We start from the raw sequence: 22,737 nt of genomic DNA, 5'->3' as shown, positions 1-22,737 counted from the left end.
GCATTGTTTTCATGTATGTGTTTTTATTGCACTGTTTTTCTGTGTGCACTTTTCTAATAAAAGCCATATTTTGTAATTGTTTGGTGATCTCCCTATCAGCGTATTCTTTTCTCTTTGCGTATTGGTTTAAAGGTTAAAAGTTGACCAGCAATTTCTCATTTTAGAACACTTTTTTTTTTTTATTATTAGGGACCACATCACATTTGAAGTCACTTTGAGGAATCTATATAATAGAAAATTCCCAAAAGTGACACCGTTCTAAAAACTGTACCTCTCGAGGTGCTCAAAACCACATTCAAGAAGTTTATTGACACTTCAAGGTGCTTCACAGGAATTTTTGAAATGTTTAAAAAAAAAAAAATTAACATTTAACTTTTTTTGACAAAAAATTTATTTCAGATCCAATTTGTTTTATTTTACCAAGGGTAACAGGCAAAATTGGACGTCAAAGTTGTTGTGCAATTTGTCCTGAGTACGCAGATACCCCATATGTGGGGGTAAACCACTGTTTGGGCGCATGGCAGAGCTCGGAAGGGAAGGAGCGCCGTTTGACTTTTCAATGGAGAATTGGCTGGAATTGAGATCGGACACCATGTCGCATTTGGTGAGCCCCTGATGTGACTAAACAGTGGAAACCCGCCAGAAGTGACACCATTTTGCAAAGTAGACCCTCTAAGGAACTTATCTAGATGTGTGGTGAGCACTTTGAACCCAAGTGCTTTGCAGAAGTTTATAATGTAGAGCCGTAAAAAAAAAAAAAAAAAAAAAAAAATCACAAAAATATTTTTTTTGCCCCCAATTTTTTATTTTCCCAAGGGTAACAGGAGAAATTAGACCCCAAAAGTTGTTGTGCAATTTGTCTGGAGTATGCGGATACCCAAAATTTTTTGGGGGGAACTACCGTTTGGGTGCATGGCAGAACTCGGAAGGGAAGGTGCGCCGTTTTGGAATGATGCAGACTTTGATGGAATGGTCTGCGGGCATCATGTTGCGTTTGTAGAGCCCCGATGTACCTAAACAGTAAAAAAACCCCTCATGTGACCCCATATTGGAAAGTAGACCCCCCAAGGAACTTATATAGATGTATTGTGAGAACTCTGAACCCCCATGTGTTTCACTAAAGTTTATAACGCAGAGCCGTGAAAATTAAAAATAATTCTTCTTCCACAAAAATGATTTTTTAGCCCCCAGTTTTGTATTTTCTCAAGGGTAACAGGAGAACTTGGACCTCAAAAGTTGTTGTGCAATTTGTCCCGAGTACGCTGATACCCCATATGTGGGAGAAAACTACTGTTTGGGGACACGGCAGAGCTCGGAAGGGAAGGAGCACCATTTTACTTTTTCAACGCAGAATTGGCTGGAATGGAGATCGGACACGATGTCGCATTTGGAGACCCCCTGATGTGCCTTAACAGTGGAAACCCCCAATTCTAACTCCAACCATAACCCAAACACACCCCTAACCTTAAACCCAACCCTTATCATAACCCTAACCACACCCTCGACTTGAACAGGCCTCTAACCCTAAGAACCCCAACCCACCCCTAACTCCCAGACACCCCTAACACCATCACACCCCTAACCCTAATCCCAACACTAACCATAACCCAAACCACACCTCTAACCCTAAACACACCCGTAACTCTAATCCCAACCCTAAACCCAACCGTAAACATAATCCAAACCCTAACTCCAACTCTAGCCCCAACCCTAACCCTAACTTTAGCCCTAACCTTAATGGGAAAATGGAAATACTCTTTTATTTTATTATTTTTCCCTAACTAGGGGCGTAATAAAGGGGGGTTTGATTTACTCTTGATAGCAGGTTTTTATAGCTGGTTTTTTATGTTTGGCAGCTATCACACACTAAAAGACGCTTTTATCGCAAAAAATAGTTTTTGCATCACCACATTTTGAGAGCTATAATTTTTCCATATTTTGGCCCACAGAGTCATGTGAGGTTTTGTTTTTTGCAGGATGAATTGACGTTTTTATTAGTACCATTTTCGGGCACATGACTTTTTAATAGCTTTTTATTACTATTTTTGGGAGGCAGAATGAATAAAAACCAGCAATTCATGAATTTCTTTTTTTTTTTTGGGGGGGGGGGGTGTTTATACCGTTCCGCATTTGGTAAATTTGATAAAGCAGTGTTATTCTTCGTGCCAGTATGATTACAGTGATACCTCATTTATATATCATTTTTTTTATGTTTTCCCGCTTTTATACAATAAAAACTATTTTATATAAAAAATAATTATTTTTGCATCGCTTTATTCTGAGGGCTATAACTTTTATTTTTTCGCTGATGACGCTGTAAGGCAGCTCGGTTTTTGCGGGACAAGATGACGTTTTGAGTGATATAATGTTTATTTATATACAGTCATGGCCAAAAGTATTCACACCCCTGCAATTCAGTCAGATAATACTCAGTTTCTTTCTGAAAATGATTGCAAACACAAATTATTTGGTATTATTATCTTCATTTAATTTGTCTTAAGTGAAAAAAAAACACAAAAAGAATTGTCCTAGAGCCAAATTGGATATAATTCCACACCAACTATAAAAAAGGGGGTGGACAAAAGTATTCACACTGTTCGAAAAATCATGTGATGCTTCTCTAATTTGTGTAATTAACAGCACCTGTAACTTACCTGTGGCACCTAACAGGTGTTGACAATAACTAAATCACACTTGCAGCCAGTTGACATGGATTAAAGTTGACTCAACCTCTGTCCTGTGTCCTTGTGTGTACCACATTGAGCATGGAGAAAAGAAAGAAGACCAAAGAACTGTCTGAGGACTTGAGAAACCAAATTGTGAGGAAGCATGAGCAATCTCAAGGTTACATGTCCATCTCCAAAGACCTGAATGTTCCTGTGTCTACAGTGTGCAGTGTCATCAAGAAGTTTAAAGCCCATGGCACTGTGGCTAACCTCCCTAGATGTGGACGAAAAAGAAAAATTGACAAGAGATTTCAACGCAAGATTGTGCGGATGTTGAATAAAAAACCCCGACTAACATCCAAAGAAGTTCAAGCTGCCCTGCAGTCCAAGGGTACAACAGTGTCAACCCGTATTATCCGTCGGCACCTGAATGAAAAGGGACTGTAAGGTAGGAGACTCAGGAAGACCCAACTTCTTACCCTGAGACATAAAAAAAGCCAGGCTGGAGTTTGCCAAAACTTACCAGAAAAGGCCTAAAACGTTTTGGAAGAATGTTCTCTGGTCAGATGACACAAAAGTAGAGCTTTTTGGGCAAAGGCATCAACATAGAGTTTACAGGAGAAAAAAGAGGCATTCAAAGAAAAGAACAAGGTCCCTACAGTCAAACATGGCGGAGGTTCCCTGATGTTCTGGGGTTGCTATGCTTCGTCTGGCACTGGACTGCTTAACCGTGTGCATGGCATTATGAAGTCTGAAGACTACCAACAAATTTTGCAGCATAATGTAAGGCCCAGTGTGAGAAAGCTGGGTCTCCCTCAGAGGTCATGTGTCTTCCAGCAGGACAATGACCCAAAACACACTTCAAAAAGCACTAGAAAATGGTTTGAGAGAAAGCACTGGAGACTTCTAAGGTGGCCAGCAATGAGCCCAGACCTGAATTCCATAGAACACCTGTGGAGAGATCTAAAAATGGCAGTTTGGAGAAGGCACCCTTCAAATATCAGGGACCTGGAGCAGTTTGCCAAAGAAGAATGGTCTAAAACTCCAGCAGAGCATTGTAACAAACTCATTGATGGTTACCGGAAGCGGTTGGTCGCAGTTATTTTGGCTAAAGGTTGTGCAACCAAGTATTAGGCTGAGGGTGCCAATACTTTTGTCTGGCCCATTTTTAGAGTTGTGTGTGAAATGATCAATGTTTTGCTTTTTGCTTCATTCTCTTTTGTGTTTTTTCATTTAAGACAAATTAAATGAAGATAATAATACCAAATAATTTGTGTTTGCAATCATTTTCAGGAAGAAACTGAGTATTATCTGACAGAATTGCAGGGGTGTGAATACTTTTGGCCATGACTGTAACATTGTTTTTTGCCTTGTTTTTATTTACTTTTTTACAGTGTTCACTGAAGGGGTTAACTAGAGGGACAGTTTTATAGGTCGGGTCGTTATGGACGCGGCGATACTAAATATGTGTACTTTTGTTTGTTTTTTTTACATAAAGAAATTATTTATTGGAACAATATATTTTTTTTTTTCTTTAGTTGTTTGAAAAAAAATATATATTTTTACACTGTATAATTTTTTTTTTTACTTTTCTACATTTTCCCAGAGTGGGGCATCACTGTATAAAGTCAGATCGCTGATCTGACACTTTGCACAGCACTGTCAGATCAGCAATCTGACAGGTAGTGAAGTAGGTTTCTCAGGTCCTTCTCTCAGCAGGCACTGACAAGCCACCTCCCTGCAGGACTCGGAAGGACCCCACAGCCATCTCGGATCCGTGGGTCTGCAGGCAGGGAGAAACTCAGAACAATGCAATCACATTGCTTTGTTCTGAGGGTCTCAGGGAAGCACGCAGGGAGCCCCTCCCTGCACGATGCTGCTCTATGCCACCGGAACGCTGCGATCTTGTTTGATCACAGTGTTCCGGGGGTTAAAAATGCCGGGAGCATGGGTTTAACCACTTACTAACAGTTAGTGATGAGCAAATATACTCGTTACTCGAGATTTCCCGAACATACTCGGGTGTCCTCCGAGTATTTTTTAGTGCTCAGAGATTTAGTTTTCATCGCCTCAGCTGAATGATTTACAGCTATTAGCCAGGCTAAGTACATGTGGGGGTTGCCTGGTTGCTAGGGAATCCCCACATGTAATCAAGCAGGCTAGCCCCTGTAAATCAATCATTCAGCTGGGGCGAAAAAAAACAATCTCCGAGCACTAAAAAATACTCGGAGGACACCCAAGCGTGCTCGAGAAATCTCGAGTAACGAGTATATTCACTCATCACTACCAACAGTACATATCAGTGTTCAGTTTTATCATGAATCTTTGTATATATGAAATTTTTCTGCTGGTATTTTATACGAATATACCGCCATTTGGATTTTCGTAAACTTCTGTGGATGTAGGTTGTCATAACAAGGACATAACCAGCTATAGAACCTGTTTTTGTTTTTTTAAATGTTTTTATGAGTGTCTTGTTGCATGTGATTTGTTGTTTTTTACATTAATAAAGTTCACATTTTATATATTTTCCTGGGAGTTCCCTATTTCTTACCTTGCATCTTTTTCCCTTCTATTTTCTCGAAAGTGAAAAAAAAACACAATTCTGCAAATATTTCTTGGGGGTTTATTTAAGGCGTTCGTTGTTTGGTAAAAATGACCCGGCAGTATGATTCTCAAGATTACGGCTATACCAAAAATGTGTATTTTTTTAAATTTAAGTAAATCAAAGAAATTTGAAGAAAAAAAAAGTTAATTGTGCCGCCATTTTCCTATCCTATTATATTTTAAATGTTTGCTTGATGGAGCTGTGGGAGGGTTTTTTAGGGGGCTTTTTTGTTATGTTATTTACTGATCAAGTTAATGATATATTGTGATAGATAGGACTTTTACATGCATATGTAATATTCAATTTATGCGGAAAATGGGGGTGGGCTCGACATTTAAATAATTTTCTTCATATTTTTCTTTCAAGTTTTTTTTTTATACTGTATTTGTTAGTACCCTTAGAGAACTTGGAACTTGAACCATTGATAGCAGCGTTTATTTTTGCGGGTGGCGCTCATACTTAATGCCAAATAAAACAATGTTTTGAAAATTATGTTCTAATATTTTAATCATTTGCATATCATTAATATGTCTATTGATGCTGTTATTTTCACAATTAACACTAGAAGTCCCAGAAATTTCGAGCTCCAAAAGGTAGAAATGTTAAATGACCCCTCTCTGGGACTTCTAGTATTAAACAACTTTTCCTCCTTGTTGCAAATTTGATGATGAGGGTATATTTGTAGATGCATTTCTATTACAAACCTAATGTCTCCTTCTCTGTTCCTAATGCTAGGGGTGCCCTAGCTATCCCTACTCTCTGGATTACTTCTGATGGTGAAGATGCTGAGGCCAAGTACCTTGCTGAACTCTTGAAATCAGCTTGAAATCAGCCCTATATCTGTTCCCCTCCACCACCCAGGAAAGTGAGGAGTAAAAGTGCATGTATATACAAATCAAGACTAACAAGGGAAGAAGTACAGGAATAAATGAAATACCAAACATACAAATATGCACTCACAGACAACAAAGAGGTACATCGGGGATAAAAGGAAGGAAAACCAAATAGGAGAGGATTATAATTTTAAAATAGCTGAAACACCAAGCAACAGTCACAGAACAACACGCCAAATGCTTCCATCAACAAGCGACTCCTCCACACCACACCCGGCAGTACAAGACTTCGGGCTTGTTTTCACTTGCGAGGAACACGTCCGTGTCTCGCATGTGGAAACGAAGCTCTGGTGCCGGCGCTGTGGAGCGGAGCGTGCGGCCGCATAGGAACACATGGAGCTGCACGCTCCGCTCCGGAGTGCCGGCACCAGAGCTTCGTTTCCACATGCGAGACACGGACGTGTTTCTCGCAAATGGAAACAAGCCCTTACACTTGCAAATCAGATTGCTAGAGGTGAGTAAATGTAAAAGAGGGGAGTGGCCAATACTGAGCAGCTACGATCATCCAAGCAGGAAAGCTTCAGGGACTCTAAGCTGAACAGATTAACCCCTGCACTGCTAACAGAAACCTGCACCGTTTAATATGACAGAGACATGCTTCTAATCAGTGCAGGAGTACGTGAAATCAGACACTGCAGTCTTCTGGCCTCTGTCGTGGTAAACTCGTGACACATAATGCATGTGGACACTGTCATGTTACTTGAATAAAAAAAAAAAAAAAAATTCCAATGGAGGGAAAGCAGCCAAGGACCAAATTAAATAGGCATCAAATCATGTATACAGCTGCTTGCCCTGGTTGATTTTTCAGGTCCACTGTCAGGTCTGTTCAAGTTTGAATGATCAATACAAACTAGGTAATCCACAGAAAGGCACACAGACTTGAGCAAATAAGTAAGGCGGAGATCGAATGCAAGGAAATTTAAAGTAGGCTGCACTTTACCGTAGAATGTGGGTTATAGATACAGCAGCCAAATGGACACAGTATTTTCGGGCACTTAATCTGGAATTAGATTTCATAATAAAACTGCATACATTAGATGTCAGCCAGGAAGTTAAAGCTTGGGTGGAAATAGGTCTTCCAAACGAACAATGACCCGAAGCATACTGCCAAAATGGTAACAAAAGGGCTTAAGGACAATAAAGTCAATGTTTTGATGTGGCGATCAAAAGGCCCTGATCTCAATCCTATTGAAAATTTATGGGCAAAGCTGAAAAGGAAGGTGCGAGAATGGCAACCTACAAACCAGCTACACCCATTTTGTCAGGAGAAACGGGCCCAAATTCCGACCAACTATTGTTGGAAGCTTGTGGAAGGATATCCCAAACATTTGACCCAAGTCATTCAGTTTAAGGGCAATGGTACCAAATTTTTGACTTTGCAGTAAGTAATAAAAATGCCTTAAAACATTCTCTCAATATTCTGGAATTTGACAAATAATAAATATGGTAATCCTAATTGACCTAAAACATGGAAAGGTTTATTCTGATTTCATGTCAGATATTGAGAAAAACAAGCATATGTCTTTTTACATAGTGTATCTAAACTTTTGGTTTCAACTATATTTCCGAGCTGCCAGATAAATGGAACAGTAGGAACTTAAAATCAGCAGACGTACCAATACCTTGGATGGCACATGGATCATAAACTGGAAAACATTTCTTTATTAGGAGACAAGAGGCCAGCGCATCAAATGACTCGAGATGAATAGCATTTGTTAGTTACAAATTATTATACTGGGAAAAATATAAAAATGAAGAAGACTTGTAAAAGATTTTGTGATGCAGCTATATAAGAGAGGTCTTTATTGGAAGACAGAAAGCATTGATTGTATTGATTGGACTAGGAAACAAAGCAGAGGTTTTTCAGAAAAAAAAATCAGATGTAACTATTCTGGCAATGCAGAAAAACAAGACGGCCTTGATTCCAATAAGAAGATCTGTTCTACTATATTTCTAACAAAGCTGGAGAATTTGCAAGGTTTGAAGTTAAAAAGAAATATAACAAGAAAAATAAAACTTCAATTGGAAAAAAATGCCCCTATAAAAAGATACAGATTCATGTGTAGGAATATGGTAATAGCATTTGTTTTATTGTATTGCTCCTGACAATTGTCTTCTCTCTTTCCTTCTATTCCGGTATCAGGTCATACAGTAAAAAGATTTAAAAAATGAAAAGCAGCGTAAAAGGGAATTCTTTACTGTAAAAGCAGATATTATGGAGTTGAAGGTTCTGTCATGATGAATTCATTGGAAAAGTTTAATTCCTTCCTGATAGGACAAAGTTTCATTTTTAAAGTTTGATTTTTTTCCTCGCCTTTATAAAAGAGCCATAACTCGCCCCCACCCCATCATGGGGTGTATGAGGGCTTCCATTTTCTAGGACCTGTTGTACATTCGAAAAGACACAATTGCCCTGCCTATATAATAGGGTAAAAATAACCTGTAAATGTGATTTTTTTTTTTTTTTTTTTTAAGATTTTATTGCTTTTATAATACCTAGGACTTTGTAAAAAAAATAAAAAATAAAAGAAAGTGTATGGTTTCATCATTTTCTAAGACCCATCATTCTCACTTTCTGTCACTAGAGTGATATGAGGACACTTTTGTAAACCGAGCTATAGTTTTCATTGGAACTATTTTAGGTTATCTACTACTTTCTGAACAATTTTTTATTCAATTTATTTACGTAAATACAAACGTTTAACATATGGGTTAAGCAATTTTATACTTTGAAAGACCAGACTACTACAGGCGTAGCCAGACCAAACAAGAAACAGGAAAAGAATTGTAGGGATTGAACTTTTAGGGTTTAACTTTTTTTTTTTTTTTTTTTTTTTTAAACACCTTTAACACTTGTTAATTTTTCCTTCTGTCATCATCATACACTATACTGCAACATTTAAAGGCCTTTTAGTGACTTTTTTTTTTTCATTTTAATCTGTCTACATCCTGAGATTGGGGCTGAAGCACTGAGCAAAAAGTTTAGTCTTTTCCATTCTGAAAAGACTTCTTCATTCATTAGAAAGTTTATTTAAAGTTTATGTCAATTTTCACTTTAGCCACGTGGACAGTAACCAGATTCATCTCAGGAGGTGTATATCATTTCCACCTCTGTGATAATAGCCAATTATAAGCAGGGGGAATCAGAGGTAGAAAATACAGATCACACCCCCAGAGAAGGTCAAAACAGGGATTGTATTGTGATCTCTGTGTAAGGCTGGCTTCAGACAGGAGTAAGAAATCGCGAATTTCATCCAGAAAACAATTTTTTTTTCTAATTTTCATCGGCGTCATCCATTTGCGTTCAGTTTTCACACACTAAAAATGTACATGATCAAATACAATTCTATTATTAACCTAGGAAACTACGGTATCTGTAAAAATTGGATACATTGCATATCACATTGTTTTTGTTGTTTTTTTTATGCACCCATAGACCTGAATGGACAAGTCTATTCGAGACTTGGATTAAAGTAGTGCACGCTGCAATTTTTTTTTCTCGTGGACTGTCAGACGGAGGAAAAAATCGTTCATCTGAACAGCCCTATTGAATAACATAGTCCAAGGTCCAATGTGCTATCCGACTAAAAATTGGACAGCACACATCCGCATGAGCCCTAATACCCAATTCCTGGCAATACAGGAGCTGGCTTTGGTGCACATGGTCATGGGAGCAGTGCTGGCCATCTACATTATTCTACATGTAAAGTCCCTTTTACACATCAGTGTGTGTCTGTGGGCAAAACACGCTGACATGACCAATTTTTAACAGCAGAACGGTCCGCAAAATCTCTCGCACATGTGCACACTTATGAAATCCGTGTGCCATCAGTGTGACACGTACCGACGCCTGGGAATCAATGGTACTGTTCGTGATGTTCCCCAGCGCCAGGTGGTGAAGACAGCTCTCACAATGTTGAGAGTTGTTTTCAGCTGGTCACAGCGAGAGCAGGCAGCTGCTGATGAGAACTGTGAATAAATACATTAAAAAAAAAAATGACGTGGGGTTCCCGTGTTTTTGATAACCAGCCAGGCAAAACTAAAAGTTGCAGGCTGCAACCATGAGCTGTCGGCTTTAGTAAGGCTAGCAAATATAAAGTCCTTTATTTGAAATAAAAACAAAACACACTTATCCTTTCTTATTTAAAAATAAACATTTATACTCACCTAATGCCTATTCCATTGAAGCCCTAGTCTCCTGAAATAAAACAAAAATAAAAAAAAACAACCATATCCCTCACCTGTCCTTCGTTCTGTTCCACACCATAATACAAGACTGGGGATAAATAGTTTCCAACCTGTACGGTACCAATATTTGACCGTCCAGGCTGAGAACCACTGATGACTGAGCTGCTGCAAGCACAGCATTTAGTGAGCAGCGGTGACCAAGGTTATCCCATGTCACTGAGGCTGCGTTCCCAGCCTGGCTGAACTGCGATAACCTCAGCGCCATGACAAAAAGTCAGTAAGGATGAATGAAACTTGGCACTCAATTTTTGAGAAGAAAAGCTTCTTAGTTTATTGGTGCATCCAGACAAACAAAACCGCTAAACGTTTTCGGTCCACACCAGACCTTCGTCAGAGCTTTTCTTAGACATTGACTGGATGAGGAAGCTAATAAGCCTGAATGAGCGTCAGTAAGTTCACTGCATATCACAGTGAAAAATCTCTCACAATGATCTGCGGTGAACTCACTGAGCTGGCTCACTGCAATTAAGCCTGGCTGGGAATGCAGCCTCAGTGACCCAAGGTAACCTTAATGAGGTCACCGCTGCTCAATGATGCTGCGCTCGCAGCAGCTCATTCATCAGGGGTTCTCAGCCTGGATGGTCGCATCTTGGCACCTTCCAGGTTGAAAATGCAGCGCGAGCAGGGAAGAATGATGAGAGCTGTCTTTAGCACCCGGCAATAGCGCTAACAGTACCACTGCTTCACAGGAGCCGGTATGTGTGATACTGATGCGGCACATGGACAGCACACTGTTGCCACACATATTCCACAAGTATTACATACACGGACACTGATATCTCCGGCACTGTTTCTTCAGGTACCAGAAATATTAGGACGTGTGAAAGAGCACTTATACAGAAGGCAAGCCATATCATCAACCTTCCCTTAGATAATAAGCAGAGCAGTGGTATTACAGTTGGATGTTACGATAGCATTTGTGAATTCGACCAACCACCCCCTCCTAGCACAGTGAGAAATGGGTTCTTTAGAAAAGAAGCTGGACAGAAAGGTAATGCTATGTGTGTCTGTTGGTTACGGATCTCAGAAAATAGAGACACAAACCATTTTTTTTTTTTTAATAGTTGAAATTTTTATTTAACCATTAATGACATCTATAAACCACTAAATATCTCAAAGAAGAACCTATAAAAGCTTAGTATCACCGAAATCATACTGACCTGAAAAACTATCCTGCCTGGTCATTTTCACTGCAGAATAATTGCTGTATAAATGAAAAAAACGGTAAGAAAAACCAGTATAGCGAAATGGTGAAAAAAATTAAATTACATCATTGTTTTTTGTGTTTCAATATATTACATGGCAAAATGAATGATGTCATTCAAAACTACAGTTTGTCCTGGACACAAAAAAATCAAAACAAGCCTTCATACAGCTATATGAAGGAAACACAATTATGACTCTTGGAGTAAAGGAAATAAAATGAAAAAAATCCCCTTGTCGGGATGGGCTTGTACAATAGCTCTGTGACCTGTGTTGAAAAATACAACCGTTTTTTTTCTAATATATTTTTAAAGACACACTCCTCCCAAGTTTTTATCCTCTTAATATATTGCAGTCATCATATTACATAGACAAAATGAGCAATTGTAAGTACACAGTGCTCTTTTACCCGGTTAATTCTTCTCTTTTTACGGCTCTATGTAGAAACAGGAAGTCTCTTTTACCTGCATTTATCATCCTCCCTCTTCAACTCCTGATCCAGATGCTTTGCTCCTCCCCCTTGCCATAAACTTTTGCAGTAACTCATGACATGTACAGACATGCACCTCCTGTTTCTACATAGAGCTTAAAAGGATTCAGGTAGTCCGTTTTTAATCACATGATGTCATGGACCTAATGGAAACAGAAGAATTAGTTGGGTAGAAGGGCAAAATGAGCAATTGTAAGTACACAGTGCCATATAATATGATGACTGTAATGTATTAAGGGGATAAAAAAAACTTTGATGGTAGGAGGAGTGATTCTTTAAAGAAGTAGTCCACTACTTGAACAACCCCTTCTCACACCCCACTCTTGGCCCCCGATAAAATACAAAAGCCTATACTCACCTCCTGTGCCGACCTGGATCCAGAGATTACGGCACTCGCGTTCCTGGGGCTCTCATGCAGTTGTTATAACACGTGAGCCTGGCGCTAAAAAAGTGCTGGCATCACTGGCCCTTCCTTCCAACAAATCGAACATCAAGAGGAAGAAGTCAGGGCTGCGGATGCTCTATCACTTCCTCTTGATGTTCGATTTGTCCAAAGATAACCACATGAGAACCCTTGTAATGCAAGTGCCGATACTAAGTCTATCTCCGGGAGACCCCAAAGCTGTACGATGTGGTAGAATACCCCCTGGTTCAATTCCCACTCCCCTTGCCTCAGCTGTGTTCGACTTAGAAAATCTGCGGCTTGATTTTCTGTGCCTCTGATATGAAGAGCCGATAATGAGGCTAGATTGGTCTCTGCTGACAGCAGGATGGATCTTGTTACTTCCATCATTGCCTGAGACCTAGTGCCCCCCTGGTGATTCAAATATGCTACCACCACCTTGTTGTCAGAGCACCCTCACATGATGGGATTGGAGGGAGTCTAGAAAGTGGTTGACAGCACATTTCACCACCAGGAGTTATTTCATGTTTGAAGAAATGAGTTTTTGCTCCTCTGACCAAGGACCTTGAGCAATCTGATTGTCTAGATGAGCCTCCCAGCCCCAGGGGCTCGCGTGTGTGGTCCGTGTTATAGATATTGGCCATACCCAAGGGACACCCCCCAGCAATGCAGCGCGCCGCCCCATGAACACCCCCCGCGCCTGCGCACTCTGGATTTCCCAGAGATGCCTTGCGGCCAGCGCGCAGCTCACTTTTCCAGCGTCCGGCCTCCAGGAGGGAGCGTCGGAAGCAGCTTCTGATGCACCATTAAGTCGCAGTACTTCCCTGTAGGTAGCAACCGCCATCATGCTCTCCTGGGCCACAGGTGGACCGGGGGCATAACACTAGGTGACCGCCGCCACCTATTACCGGCCATTGTAGTTCCTAGGGAGAGGCAGACTGGATCTGCTTCACTGCATCTCCCTCTGCACATGCATGGGGCCCACTGACCCCGGAATCATGGCCTTCGGGGACAGAAGAAAACCACCATGTCCGAGGCAGGGCTCCCAGCTGCCTAGATCGGCCTGATGGACCCCCGGCATCCCACGACGACTTCATCAGGTATGTGGTGGTTCCCCATCAGGACAGGAAACCGAACTGATACGGGAGAGAAGTACCGCCTTTTGTACCTGTAGGTTTCCTGTCCCTGAGGGCTGATCTCTCTCTCTCCGTGGTCAGTCATGGGGGAAAGAGAAAAGCTTTGCAATTGTTTCTTTGCACATTAGATGTCTGAATGAGGCCTTTCACAGATCTGACATTTCACACTACTGTTAATATTGACATACAACAAGTGATTACCGAGCATACTCGTTTTCCCGAGAATGCTTGGGTGCTCTCCGAGTATTTGTTAGTGCTCGGAGATTTAGTTTTCATTGCCGAAGTTGCATGATTTACAGCTGCTAGACAGGCTGAATGCATGTGACTAGGCTTGAGCGAAACGGATCGGACAAATTCAAAAGTCGCCGACTTTTGGCAAAGTCGGGTTTCATGAAACCCGACCCTAGTGTGGGATCGGCCATGCGGTCGGCGATCTTCGCGCCAAAGTCGCGTTTGGCGCCATTTTGTCAGCCAATGAAGGAGCGTGGGCAGAGTGATGACATAGGTCTTAGGAGTGTGGATGCTTATCGCCATCTTCTCGCTGCAGCGATTTGCAATGAGTAACACCAGCTTTTCGAGAGAGAGAGAGAGAGAGAGAGAGAGAGAAAGAGAGAGAGAGAAAAAAAAGAAAAAAAAAAATAGATTTCCCATTGACTTTGCATTGGGTTTCAGTCGATCCCCGACTTTTCGCCATAATCGGCCGATTTCACTCGACTCGACTTTTGAGATAGTCGGGTTTTGCGAAACCCGACTCGACCCTGAAAAAGTAAAAGTCGCTCAACCCTACATGTGACTAATGCCTGTTTGTTAGAAAATTCCCATATGCATTCAGGCTATCCAGCAGCCGTAAATCATGCAGCTGAGGCGACAAAACTCACAAATACTCGGGGAAAACCCGAGCAATGAGTATACTCGCTCATCACTACATGCAACTTGTCCATACTTGTGATGGAGAAGTGGGCTAAGCTGTTTCTCATTTTATATATATTTGTATTTATTTATTTTTATTACAATGGATGTATGGAATTTTTATTTTACATTAACTTTAAACTCCATCTTAATCTGAAATAGTTTTGTAGTTAGTAGTAAAAAGGTACAATAATGCTCCTTTCATACATAGTCCAAGTAAAAGTATGGTCCATTTCCTCATCTCTCCCAATGAAGCGATTTATAAGACTCCTACCAATAGCTATCAACTAAGTGTTGCTGCAAAATACAAAAAGGAAAAATTCCAGCACCAACGAAAAATTAAAATATAAAAAAAAAATATGTATTAACAAGTCATTAAAAAACATGTCAAAAAAACAAGTTAGAAAATAAAAAGACAGAGGGAAGAAAAAACACGTTAAATTTACCCATTGGTTGTATAAATTATTCTGTTGAAAGCTGACACCCTCTAAAATGTGGTTTAGTTTAAGAAAATAAATTGGCATCAATGCAGAAATATTGATCAGTTAATGGACACAGAATGGTCAGATTTTGGCAAGACAAAAATGTCTCCCACAGAAAGTAATATGATATTCAAACAAATAATTAACTTAAAATACAAATATATGTTGCATAACATTGGTGAATGAAGTTGTAGTGCTATTAGAGTCATATTTAATATTTTGTGTGACTTCCATGAGCTTGAAGGACTGCATCCATGCGGTTCAACAATGATTCATACAATTTATTAATGAAGTCATCAGGAATAGCAAAGAATGCAGTCTACCATGCCTCACAGAGTTCATCTAGATGCTTTGGTTTTGTCTTCCAAGCTTCCTCCTTTCATCCTACCCCAAACATGCTCAATGATGTTCATGTCTGGTGACTGGGCTGGTCAGTCCTTGAGCACCTTGATCTTTTTTGCCTGGCGGAACTTTGTTGTAGAGATGGATGTATGAGATGGAGCACCATCATGCTGCAGAATTTGACCCCTTTTATGAATTGGAATATAAGAGGCAGCTAATCCTTTTTTTCGTGAAAAAAAAAGGGAGTCCTTATGGGAGCCTTTGCTTCATGTTATATGCCTTTAGTATCTTGTTATCTGTTATTAGTGGAACATGGACTGTCTTTGGTTTACCAGCATTGAGAGATTTGCGATACTGGCTATAGGGGGAGACTTTGAAAAAACGCTTAATGATGCGTGAAGTTTATTGAATGTTCTGTCTTAATACCTGTTATCTTGCGGGCTTAAATGCTCGCAAAGAAATCATGTTTTACTGTTAGGTCATTACTTTTGTATATTTGTATATTTTTATCTTCTCTTGTTTATTTGTATTTTGTATAATGTTTTTCTTATTCCTTTCTCTTTTGTGGACTTATATATATGTGTTAAATGTTAGTCCCAATCACTCTGATTGGTTACGGCTGGTATTTAATCCTGCTGTGATGCATATGGAGCAGCTTTGAAAAAGAACACACTGTTCAAAATGCGTAGCCTGCTGCTACTCACTCTTGTTAACCATGTTTTTGGACTTTGCATTTTACTCTCAATAAATTGGACTATTTTTGGAAGCTGGATTTTTTTTCTTGTTCTGTTCCACTTATCGTTCTCGCTGGTTGTTAGCTCCATGTAAAAACATTGCTGGCATCGTTGCTTTTCATGTCAAACATGACGATACACGCCGACCTGACGACGAAATAAAGTTCTGGACTTCTAGCTCCGACCAGCGATGGCACAGCGGGATCCAGATCGCTGCTGCGTGTCAAACACAACGAGATCGCTATCCAGGACGCTGCAACGTCACAGATCGTTGTCGTTCTCGTTGTAAAGTTGCTGAGTGTGAAGGTACCTTAAGTGTTGCTGCATTGTATACAGAAATAATGTCTAATCCAGGCACGCGTGCCCAGACTAGCCCAGAGGCCCAATCACTCATCTTGAAGCCCCTCTACTCTCATCTGCTCATGCTGGATTGTCAATCACATCACTTTGTAGTCATCCCGGAGTGTCTATCAGCCATATCCTCCTTCTCGTCTCGCTTCCTCAAACTCAATGTGGACAAATCTGAACTCATCATTTTTCCTTCATCTCATAGATCTTCCTTACCTAACCTATCTATAACAATTAACGACATCACACTTTCCCCCGTACCGGAAGTCCGCTGCCTCGGAGTAACCCTTGACTCTGCCCTGTCCTTCAAACCGCACATCCAAGCTCTTACCCCCTCCTGTCGCCTCCAGCTCAAAAATATCTCCAGAATCCGTCCTTTCCTCAACCATCAATCTTCTAAAATGCGTGTGCATGCCCTCATCATCTCCCGCCTCGACTACTGCAACATCCTTTTCTGTGGCCTCCCTGCTAACACCCTTGCACCTCTCTAGTCCATCCTTAACTTTGCTGCCAGACTAATTCATCTCTCTCCTCTGCTGCTTTTTGTACCAAAACCTGATTCTATAGAACAGAACTTTTCCTTTTGAGCTCCAAACTTTATCAGCATGCACAAGAAACATCAAGCGTGCCAAAACTGCAGCAAAAAAAAGCAGGCTTTTCTGGCAAGAGATCAGGTTTTGCTGCAGAAAAAAAAATGATGAAAAAGATGTCTAGTGTGAACTTACCCTAAAACAGGAAGAGAGAGAAACAACGATCCGCTCCTCACTTACAGTTATTACTCTTGAGACAAATACTTGACAAGAGGCAGTGGACAACAAGATGAACAGAAGTGAGATACCTGCAAAGTGTTCACCACGAGGTATTAATTATGAAGAGGGAGACTGTAAACCGGTTGCGGATGCAGTGGCGCATGGGAGGCAGAGCAAGGGTTAACAGTACAGTATAACAACTTAATTGAAACAATAGAAGAACTCTTCGCAGGGAGACAGTTAAGTTGAAAAGAGAAGTGAAAAGTAACAACAGTCCAATTATCAAACTTATCGTGTCCTTCGGTTCCTCAGCCGCAGATGATCCATTGGGGGTTGTAGTACTTACAATTGCCAGAGTAGTGCCCATAGATGGAGTCCTACAAATAATGGTCCAACTTCTGGCTGCAGCGGGCAGTCACCCGCTAAGCCCCTAGTTATTAAGCCTGTGCAGCTGAAGCAAAGACCTGCAGAAATCCGAACGTCAGGCGTGGGCTGCTGCGCTCTGGCCGGCTGAGGGGACCACAACTCAGTATTCCACAGCTGTTCCATGTTTCCCTGCGCAAGCGTGATCTCGCTTTTTGCCGGGCGCATGGCTCTTCACTCTCACCGTCCTGCTCAAGTGTCCAGAGAATGTCCGCCACAGTACGTCGCGGCGCAGATGCCCGGGGTGCGGAGCGCGCTGCTCACTCTCCTGCACCTTTCCTGACGGCGGGAAACTGACTCCTGCTTCGCGCACTTTCGGCTCTGTTTCCGATTTAAAACACTCCTCTTCCTGGGTCATGGGGCCTGTCCGGTCCTGTATTCCTTCCCCTGGGCAACATGGGACGGAGCCTCGACAGTTCCGGACACGGCTCTATACAGGTACGGAATTTTACAGTAAAAGTCTTTCCAGATTGCCCAATTATCACAGTATCCATCATATGAGATCAAGTTGTCTAAAACTGCAATGACTATTCCAAAACTAAATCTGATTATAAAGTAACAAGCCAAATTAAGTTGTATTCCATGCAGCGCCATTATTACCGTCAAGGCTGCTGGGATCTGCAAGGGACGTCGGCACAACCTTATCAACATTATTTCACAAACAGTAAGTAATACAAAGCCGAGAGTTCTTTCGGCAGCACTTTCCCCAGACGGTACACATGTAATGCGCCTAGCCTCTTTTCTTCTCATATAAAGCTTCTTCAACAGCGGAGACAACAGACGCCAAAGAGCTATTTATCCAAATGTGTCTCTTTACGAGGACATAGAACTTGGATCAGTTGATATGTTCTGTCCGAGTGCCTCTTTCAGTTCACAAATATCTAAAGCTGGAATATCATAGGCAGTGATTTATTCGGTGTGCCATAGCCTGGCGCCGCTCTGTATTAAAGTGGGACTGAATAATGCCGTGTACTTACAGATGTGAGACCATTTTCTGGAGCTGGTTCATTTGTTATACACAGTAGGAATAAGCGAGTGACAGACCGAGAGAAACAAAATCCTGCGGTCTTTACATCTTTATTCGCCCCAGAGAGCTGGTGTTTTGGCACACTCGAAGTGTAGAGGATTAATCTGGAGACAAAAAGGTCTTTGCACTGTGTGAGAATTTCCCTAATAGTCCGTTCTCCACATCTGAAGGAAGGCTTTCTTATCTCCGCACTGCTGACTCTTCTAACTCAGCTTTAAATCCCCAAGAGGGGATCGAAAATTAGTCAGGCCTCATTTACCACTAATCCTGTCCTCTGTTATGTTTTCCCAAAATATTGTATAGCTTTTTGAATCCTTTTATGACCGGGCGAATTTTCATTTTTGTGCCACCATTTAATAGTATACTCTTTATAATGTTACACAACAGTATTGTGGTATATGTCAGAAACCATTGGGCCGGATTTATCACAATTTTTCACCGGAATTCTGTTGTAAAAAGCTTTCAAAAGTCACCTGATAAAGGAAACATCAGCACAAAAGCAGCAGAGGATTGAGAAACTGAGCGTTACTCTTTTACCTAATTTATGCCCATGTTGGCTCTTTGCAAAATAAAAATTACCATATCACAAAAAAAAAAAAAAAAAAAGTCACCTGATTCACCAAGAGGATTGCGCCTGTTAAGGAACCAGGAGCCTCTAACTCCACCCTGCCGCTCATCAAGATCAGGGTGAAAAACGCTTATTTTGATGAATCAAAAAAGGGAAAAACATGTATCTGGCATCAACAAGCCCCCAAAATAATATTTAAAAGCATTTACAAAAGGCAAATAGTGTGAAAAAATTCCTTTATTATATACGAAGTGCAAAAAGACAACTAAGAAGATTTAAAAAGGTGGAGAAGCTGGGGAAAAGCTCAACCGCCGGTGAAAAGTCCATATCATAATAAAAAATGGACACACAACAATCCCCCAAACAATCCAATAATATGGAATTTGAGCAATATTGGGTAACAATATTAAATGAATTTTTTCACATTTCAAATTTTCCATATTCGTATTTATACTTCATCTTCATTCTTACAGTAATCGAAAAGAGAGCTAGTGCACCAAAGGGATTGTTGCAAAAAAGACAAAACAAAACAAAAAAACACGCACACCAAACAATGCTGGCGTCACTCTTAGGGCTCACCATGACAAGTGTATAATTAGGAGGTGTGCTGTGCCATTTTTTAGCAGATAGAACATAGCCATTGTTATTAAATAGTGCAGTTCAGATTACTGGCAGTGAGGAGAGGGGGAAACACAGCATGCACTACTTTCTTGTGCATATCGGATGAGCTTTATCCATTCAAATCTATGGGTGCGTTATAATAAAAAAAAATATATATATTACCGTATATAAAGTAAGTATATGCAGCTCTGGCAAATATTAAGAGACCACTGCAAAATGTTCAGTTTGTCAGATTTCTCTCTTTATAGGTATATTTTTGAGTAAAATGTAAATTGTTCTTTTATTCTATAAACTTCTGGCAACAGGTCTCCGAAGTTCCAAGCAATACATTTTGTATTTTTTTTTCTGAAAAGAAGAAATGGTCAAATTTAAATAAAAAAAAAAAAAGCTTTCAGACCTCAAATAATGCAAAGAAAACAAGTTCAGAATCATTTAGAAACAACAATACTAATGTTTTAACTCCGGAAGAGTTCAGAAATCAATATTTTGTGGAATAACGATGATTTTTAATCACAGGTTTTATGCGTCTTGGCATGCTTTCCACCAGTCTTTCACACTGCTTCTGGCGCAATAATGTAAGCAGTTCTTCTTTGTTTGATGGCTTGTGACTATCCACCAACCTCCTGATTACATTCCAGAGGTTTTCAGTGGGGTTCAGGTCTGGAGATTGGGCTGCACATGACAGGGTTTTGATGTAGTGGTCTCTTCATTTTTGCCAGAGCTGTATATTGCACACAGAACATCCAAGTGTCAACCAATTTTTATGACTGCAAGGATGTGTGTGTCAGAGAAGTAGGGCTAATCAGCCAATACTAGATACAAAGGGATTGGGCATGCCAAAATCACACTGCCCAATCCTTCTCTACCCAGAGGTTGAATGCTTTTCGGATATGTTTGCTATTATTTACCTGTATTGTGAAGGAAAGCTTCAAAATCAAAAGCTACATTTGGCGTGGTTCGAATACCTACAATGAAACAGAAAAAAAGATTAGTAAGCCAGTAACATTGCTTTGGTAGAATACTGATGTGCCGTCATTGACCCATGTATGAGAAAAACTTATCCAGCAGATAAACCTGCAATGGGCAAACTATTTTCAATCAATTAAAGGGGTTGTCCACTATTTGGACAACAACTTTTGAATCCTGTTTCCCCCCAGTAAAATAATAACGCTCATACTAACCTTTGGTGCTGGTACCATTCCAGCGGTGCCGGCTCTGGCTCTCCCGGGGATTACGTGACACTAATATGTCACGTGAACCCTGCAGCCAATCAGCGCTGTCTTCACTCTCCTCTCCTAGGTGCGTAATTGACATCAGGAGGACGTGAGAGCTGCTGCCGCTTTAACCCTTCCTCTGGATGTCTTAATTTGTCAGAAGGTGGGGAGAGTGAAGCCAGTGCTGATTATCTCACATGAGCCTGGCAGCCAATGTCACACGATCCTAAGGAGAGTTAGTGTAGACACTGCTGGAACGGCGTCCACACTGAAGGAGAATATACAGTGTTATTTTACCTGGGGGGGAAATCGGGATTCAGAGAGGGATTTTTTCGGTAGCGGACAACCCCTTTAATGATACAAAATAATAAATTACAATGCTTACAAAAAACACACAAAGAAGCCAGAAAGAATATGTAAAAAAAAAAAAAAACAATACCTGCATGTAGATTACTCAGTCATTTTTGGAACAACTATCTCCATATTTTTATATTAAAACAGAGACAAGAGGGAGAGACCCATCTACGGATCTACCCAAGAAATCCATGAGCTTTTCATTTCTGCAAGGGGAATCTGTCACCTAATCTGCGAGCAGTATTATGTAGAGACAGAGACCCTGATCCCAGTGATGTGTCACTTACTGGGCTGCTAGCTATCATTTTGATAAAATCCCTGTTTTATCTGTTGTAGATCTCGCTGTTGTCAGAATGTTTAGCTCTCTATACCTCGCCCACACCTCTGTTAGGCAGCTCTCTGCCCATGCACACTATACACAGAAAGCTGCCAATCAGTGGTGGGGTCATACAGAGCTCATGAATATGCATGACTTCCTGACTGCAGGTTTACTAGTCCTCTAGTGATAATCTCCTGCTGATAAAACAGTGATTTTACCAACACTACAGCAAGCAGCACAGTAAGTGATACATCACTGGAATCGGGGTCTCTGCCCCTACAATATGCTGGTCTCACATTAAATGGAAAAAAACCTAGTGACAGATTCCCTTTAAGCTGCTCTAGTATATTTGCCATGAGAACACTATTGGCACCTCATGATCACTTAGATGATGTGGCTTCTATTGGCCACAGTATCAGAGGGGTTAAACTGCAGTGGTTAAAGCCAACTGTGATAAAGCGCTGCGGAATATGTGGGCGCTATATAAATAAAATTATTATTATTATTAACTGTGATCGCTGCTGGCATGGAACTAGCTCCGCACGTCCAGACTGAACATGACAAATGTACATCACGTGGGCGTCAAATATTCATTCTCCATCCTATCTCATGAACAACTGATAAATAGAATAAGACTCTGGTCACATGAAATGGATATGCTTCACACATAGACCTGATCTCCTGGGTACAAAATCCACAATACAGTGGATGACAGATAGGCGCTAAAAATGATTTTTGTTATTGGGTTTCATTACACATTTTGCAGCGTTTCCCTCCTACAGTCTCTATGCTGCACTGTGTAATGCTGGCTGCAGAACGAGTGAAACGAGAATCTGTCAGTCAGCGCACTGTACGGTCCAACACGGACGATGATCGCATCGCAATGCTCGGACTGGCCGGCGGCGTTCCTGACCTGGGCGTGACAGCAGTACAGAAATACATGGAGTCACAGAAGAGCCGCTGGCCAGTCCGAGCATCGCCATGTGATCATCCTCCGTGT

General features: G+C 40.8%; 1 protein-coding gene across 4 annotated transcripts in view; it reads right to left on the bottom strand.

Annotated features, from left to right (window-relative positions):
• GLT1D1 (glycosyltransferase 1 domain containing 1) overlaps positions 1-22,737 on the bottom strand; it is a 189,024-nt gene that overhangs the window by 95,316 nt on the left and 70,971 nt on the right. For all 4 annotated transcript variants that reach the window (XM_069756042.1, XM_069756043.1, XM_069756044.1 and 1 more), the window contains exon 6: positions 20,759-20,815. In XM_069756042.1, the coding sequence (XP_069612143.1) occupies positions 20,759-20,815 (57 nt within the window). The remainder of the gene's footprint in view (positions 1-20,758; positions 20,816-22,737) is intronic.

Source organism: Ranitomeya imitator, chromosome 1 (assembly GCF_032444005.1).
Source record: "Ranitomeya imitator isolate aRanImi1 chromosome 1, aRanImi1.pri, whole genome shotgun sequence".
Taxonomy (NCBI): Eukaryota; Metazoa; Chordata; class Amphibia; order Anura; family Dendrobatidae; genus Ranitomeya; species Ranitomeya imitator.
Note: the sequence above shows the minus strand (reverse complement) of the source record. Positions and strands in the feature narration are given on the sequence as shown.